A 6,348-nucleotide genomic window follows, 5' to 3' on the forward strand; every position below is an offset into this window, starting at 1 on the left:
CATTTATTGATTTATCTCCCCAAACTCTCCCCATCTCACGTAATCAGTCCTCTTCACCCACTTTTCTGCAGCTCAATTTTATCTCCATCCCCTCAGTCACACTGTTCCAACCTGGCACTCTCCCTTTCCCCACCTCATCCGACAAACTTCAGCTCTTCCCAACTTCAAAGGCTTCCTAAAGATCTCCCCTCCTCCAGCAAGCTTTCCCTGATTAACTCCCAATTCCCCAACTCATTATCCACTGTACTTATTTAATCCTAAATCGAATGGACATTGGATTTGGGTAGGGGGGGGTGGGGGGGGGCAGTGAAGCTACTATTTCAACAGCTAATTTTTGGCTTTAAAGAGTAAAGTTTTCAACCAAATAACCCAAGGCCTATAGGCCAGACACTATCATGGAGATAATCGCATATCTCAAAATGACAAGACTTATGTACTTAAAACAGTGCTTGGCACAAAGTAAGCGCTTATAACACACTATTATTATATCTAGTCAACTTTACCTTTGATACTTCAGGGTATCATTACCGTGTTCTGTAAAAAAATGGTTCATTTATACCGTAACACTGAACGTTATACCCAAATGGAAGAGGTGGTCTAGTCTTATGGAAAGGGTATTGACTAGAAATGAAGGATTGGGTCCTATTCCTGCTATCTTAAGGTAATAAAAGTACAAACGACAGCAAAAATTAAAGTCGTCACCTTTAATGAAATGATTTTGGAAACGTAATGTACACTTCCATAACACCAGCACAACGGTTTTTGGAGCCACAGTAAGTTACACAGAACTACATCCGTAATTTATATTAATGCCAACATTTCAAGCAGCACCTTGTTACATGGCGAATAAGATCAAGAAAGCTACCATCAAACAAAAGAGACCCATAGCTTCAGACAGGGCAAATCCCAGGATAGCGTATGAGAACAGCTGCTGCTTCAGAGAAGGGTTTCTGGAAGAAAGATACAGCGAGTATAATTGTTACTTTGAGGCAAGCAAGACTTTCAGTGTTTGGCAAAAAACTGAAGGGCTGTGCGGTTAGAATGAGACATGTGACCATGCATGACATCAGTTTGGGATGTTACCATTTAAAAGAATATTGTTGGGTTTATTAAGATGTGCCTTGTTATCTGCTTAAGGCATCACCTCTAATAGTCAGATATGGGGGCTAAATTCTTTTTCAGGAGCCAAATTTCCCTTAATCAATTTTACTGCCTGGATAATACATGAACATGGCAGCTAAATTGGGTAGATTAAAAAAAAAAAAAAGGAGAATGCACCAAGTTTCTAATCTTTTGATACTTAATTTTCAGAACTGAGGGGCCTGACTGATAGACTATTTCAGGTGTAACGAGACTGCATGCAATATGTACAGAGATAATAGGATTACCTGGCATAGCCAATGATGAGGCTCCCAAAAACCGTTCCAATCCCAGCACCAGAACCAGCCACTCCTACTGTGGCCGCACCAGCACCAATAAATTTGGCAGCAGTATCAATGTCTCTGCTGATAGCACTGGTCTGGAACTCCCTTACTGCCAGCTGAGACACACTGTTCTGGGTCCCATTGACTACCGTGCTGCCCTAAAGAAGTCAGGACAAAAAGCAAAATCGGCAGTTATACTGTGAAGTTACATATAGCATAACTTGTGGATTCTACTGGTGTGGTCATAGGTGAAAAATTGACAAATAAGAACTTGGTGGTCATTTTAAATTGTGCATTAACATGTGAACCTCACAAAAATTAAGATTTTTCTCCCAGCAGGTTTGCAGTTTTTTCAATAAAATGACCACCCCGTTACAGATCCATATTTTGTCACAGAGAGGATGCTAAAAATGCATAAAAAATAGTCATTAGTGTGGGGAATCCCTTCTGATCAATCGTTATTACCTCTCCAGTCCTGACCTCTGGTCGAGACAACACTGATGCAGAAATTGGTCTGTATATAACTCTGGATCCAGTACGGAGCTGTTAAAGGAAAAAAAGAGCTCACTTGAGTGGTGACACTTCTGGAAGACACCATTGGTCTCTTTGCACGCCGAGTTCTGGATCATCAAACTGTAAGTCTTATTAACAAGGATCATTCACATTACAAAGAGAAAGGGCCACCTGTTCATTTTATGACATTTTCCCCCTAGATTTAGGACACGAGCCTTGGTTACACATTTTGAATTCCAGTGGCAGGGCCACTGGAGATCTCTGAGCCAGCTGAGACCCCCGTACCACTCAGGGGGTGTCACAGAGATGCAGTGTGGCTCAGTGGAAATCAATCAATATCAATCGTACTTATTGAGCGCTTACTATGTGCAGAGCACTGTACTAAGCGCTTGGGAAGCACAAATTGGCAACATTGGAAAGAGTTGGGGCTTGGGAGTCAGAGGTCACGGGTTCTAACCCTGGCTCCGCGGCTTGTCAGTTTGGTGACTTTGGGCAAGTCGCTTAACTTCTCTGTGCTCCAGTTCCCTCAAGGATGACACGCAAATTCGTGAAGCGTTCCGTATTTTTCTGACACCTGTCTACATATCTTATTTTGTCATCTGTCTCCCCCTTCTAGACTGTGAGCCTGTTGTTGGGTAGGGGCAGTCTCTATTATGTTGCCGACTTGTTCTTCCCAAGTGCTTATTACAGTGCTCTGCCCACAGTAAGCGCTCAATATGATTGAATGAATTAAATACGAATGAATGAATGAATGAATAAAATGGGGGTTAAGATTGTGAGCCCCACGTGGAACACCTTGTATCCCCCCTGCGCTTTGCACATAGCGCTTAACAAATACCATCATCACTATTTTTATTTTTTATTAATTGGTATCGTTCCATAATGAGCAGATTTTGTATCCGGGAGTCGGAAAATATGATCGGTTGCGCGTGGCGGTCCGGAGGTCCCTTCTGGCCTCTGCCCTTGGGGATCCTCCGGTGTAAGGTCACTGAGGGCAGCCTCACCCCGGGGCAAACCGTGCAGCGGCCTGGGCAAGTATGCCGGGCCCCCGCCCCGTTCCCTCATCAGTCATTCAGTCGTATTTATTGAGCGCTTACTGTGTGCAGAGCACTGGACTAAACGCTTGGGAAGTCCAAGTCGGCAACATACAGAGACGGTCCCTACCCACCAACGGGCTAACAGTCTAGAAGGGGGAGACAGACGACAAAACAAGACATGGAGACAGGTGTAAAAACCGTCAGGCCAAATATAATTAAAGCTATACCCAAATCACTAACAGAATAAATAGAAGAGGAAATATGTACAAGTAAAATAGAGTAATTAATCTGTCCAAGTGCTGTGCGGAGGGGAAGGAGGGAGGGCGGAGGGGATGGGGACCTCAGTGTGGGACAGTTTGACCTACAGGCCGGCATGCCGGCCGGCATCTTGGGTTAATATGTATAAGTAAAATAGTGTATTAAATCTGTACAAATATATACAAGTGCTGTGGGGAGGGGAAGGAGGGAGGGTGGGGGGGATGGGGTCCTCGGTGCGGGACAGTTTAACCTACAGGAGGGCCGACATCTTGGGTACATATGTACAAGTAAAATACTGTATTAAATCTGTACAGATATAGACAAGTTCTGTGGGGAAGGGAGGGCAGGCGGGATGGGGTCCTCGGTGCGGGACAGTTTGACCTACAGGCCGGCCGACATCTTGGGTACATATGTACAAGTAAAATAGCGTATTAAATCTGTACAGATATAGACAAGTGCTGTGGGGAGGGGAAGGAGGGAGGGCGAGGGGGATGGAGTCCTCGATGCGGGACAGTTTAACCTACAGGCAGGCCGACATCTTGGGTACATATGTACAAGTAAAATAGAGTATTAAATCTGTACAGATATAGACAAATGCTCTGGGGAGGGGAAGGCGGGAGGGATGGGGTCCTCGGTGCGGGACAGTTTGACCTCCAGGCCGGCCGACATCTTGGGTAAACATGTACAAGTAAAATCGAGTATTAAATCTGTACAGATATAGACAAGTACTGTGGGGAAGGGAGGGCGGGGGTGATGGGTCCTCGGTGCGGGACAATTTGACCTACAGGCCGGCCGACATCTTGGGTAAATATGTACAAGTAAAATAGAATATTAAATCTGTACAGATATAGACAAGTGCTGTGGGGAGGGGAAGGAGGGAGGGCGGGGGGGATGGAGTCCTCGGTGCGGGACAGTTTGACCTACAGGCCGGACATCTTGGGTGAATATGTACAAGTAAAATAGAGTATTAAATCTGTACAGATATAGACAAGTGCTGTGGGGAAGGGAGGGCGGGGGGGATGGAGTCCTCGGTGCGGGACAGTTTGACCTACAGGCCTGCATGCCGGCCGACATCTTGCCGGGCCACCGCCCGCCTCCGGGGGCGGGAGGGAAAGAAAAGAGCGGGGAGCGGGCCGGGGGTGAAGCTCGGTGACCCCCAAAAGGGAGGGAGGGCGGGCCGCAGGACGCCCCCCATCCCGCTCACCAGAGAGGGGGCACGGGCGAGCTGGGCGCAGGCGAACATGGTGCACAGTGTCGGCTCCTCCTCTCACTCCCGAGCTCTGCGGGGAGAAAGAAGAAGCCGGGCTTAATCAATCATATTTACTGAGCGCTTACGGTGTGCACAGCACTGTACTAAGCGCTTGGGGAGTACAAGTTGGCAACATATAGAGATAATCATCAGTCAATCAATCGTATTTATTAAGCGCTTACTGTGTGCAGAGCACTGTACTAGGCGCTTAGGGAGTACAAGTTGGCAACATATAGAGACAATCGATCAATCGTATTTATTGAGCGCTTACTGTGTGCAGAGCACTGTACTAAGCGCTTGGGAAGTACAAGTTGGCAACCTATAGAGTCAATCAATCAATCGTATTTACTGAGCGCTTACTGTGTGCAGAGCACTGTACTAGGCGCTTGGGAAGTACAAGCTGGCAACATATAGAGTCAATCAATCGTATTTATTGAGCGCTTACTGTGCGCAGGGCACTGTACTAGGCGCTTGGGAAGTACAAGTTGGCAACATATAGAGACAATCGTCAATCAGTCGTATTTATTGAGCGCTTACTGTGTGCAGAGCACTGTACTAAGCGCTTGGGAAGTACAAGTTGGCAACATATAGAGACAATCAAATTTACTGAGCGCTTACTGTGCGCAGAGCACTGTACTAAGCGCTTGGGAAGATGGTAAGATATAGAGACAGTCCCTACCCAACAGTGGGCTTACAGTCTAAAAGGCTTAAGGTCAAAGCCCCCCCCCCGCACCCCCCAAGGCGTGGAGCGACAGCCCAGGCTCCCCGCTTACCCCCGCCGGCTACTGCAGAGGTCGAACCGAGTGGGACGGGCCGCGCAGGCGCAGTCCGCTCCTTATCCCCCGTTCAGTACCCGGATGGAAGGCCGGGGGGGAGAGGGAGAGAGAGCGGGCTTGGCGCGCGCATGCGCGCGGGACGGAGGGAGCTGGGGGAGACGTTCAAGGTCACTTTGTAACAACTTTATTGGTATGCCGTTGGGGCGGACAGGCCCACTGGAGGGCAAAGGGCGAGCAGAAATGACACCACAGTCTCCGGCTCCCTTCATTCATTCATTCATTCAGTCGTATTTATTGAGCACTTACGGTGTGCAGAGCACCGTACTAAGCGCTTGGGAGGTACAAGTTGGCAACATACAGAGCTCTCTTCCTCCCTTCAAGGCCCTGCTGAGAGCTCACCTCCTCCAGGAGGCCTTCCCAGACTGAGCCCCTTCCTTCCTCTCCCCCTCGTCCCCCTCTCCATCCCCCCCATCTTACCTCCTTCCCTTCCCCACAGCACCTGTATATATGTATATATGTTTGGACATATTTATTACTCTATTTATTTATTTATTTATACATATCTATTCTATTTATTTTATTTTGTTAGTATGTTTGGTTTTGTCTCCCCTTTTTAGACTGTGAGCCCACTGTTGGGTGGGGACTGTCTCTATATGTTGCCAATTTGTACTTCCCAAGCGCTTAGTACAGTGCTCTGCACATAGTAAGCGCTCAATAAATATGATTGATGATGATGATATTTATTTATTTTGTACATATCAATCAATCAATCAATCGTATTTATTGAGCGCTTACTATGTGCAGAGCACTGTACTAAGCGCTTGACATATCTATTCTATTTATTTTATTTTGTTAGTATGTTTGGTTTTGTTCTCTGTCTCCCCCTTTTAGACTGTGAGCCCACTGTTGGGTAGGGACTGTATATGTTGCCAATTTGTGCTTCCCAAGTGCTTAGTACAGTGTTCTGCACATAGTAAGCGCTCAATAAATATGATTGATGATGATGATGATATTTATTTATTTATTTTGTACATATCTATTCTATTTATTTTATTTTGTTAGTATGTTTGGTTTTGTTCCCTGTCTCCCCC

At 46.5% G+C, this 6,348-nt stretch overlaps 1 protein-coding gene across 1 annotated transcript; it reads right to left on the reverse strand.

Annotated features, from left to right (window-relative positions):
- Positions 1 to 685: 685 nt before the first annotated feature.
- On the reverse strand, positions 686 to 5,335 carry ATP5MC3 (ATP synthase membrane subunit c locus 3). Its single transcript, XM_038751435.1, has 5 exons — positions 5,255 to 5,335; positions 4,437 to 4,512; positions 1,890 to 1,967; positions 1,389 to 1,582; positions 686 to 950 (listed from the first exon to the last, which is right to left on the reverse strand). Exons 2-5 carry the CDS (start codon positions 4,473 to 4,475, stop codon positions 836 to 838), a joined length of 426 nt encoding a protein of 141 aa, XP_038607363.1. The 5' UTR covers positions 4,476 to 4,512; positions 5,255 to 5,335; the 3' UTR covers positions 686 to 835.
- Between the last annotated feature and the right edge of the window lie 1,013 nt (positions 5,336 to 6,348).

The sequence above is a fragment of the Tachyglossus aculeatus genome, chromosome 9 (genome assembly GCF_015852505.1).
Source record: "Tachyglossus aculeatus isolate mTacAcu1 chromosome 9, mTacAcu1.pri, whole genome shotgun sequence".
Lineage (NCBI taxonomy): Eukaryota > Metazoa > Chordata > Mammalia > Monotremata > Tachyglossidae > Tachyglossus > Tachyglossus aculeatus.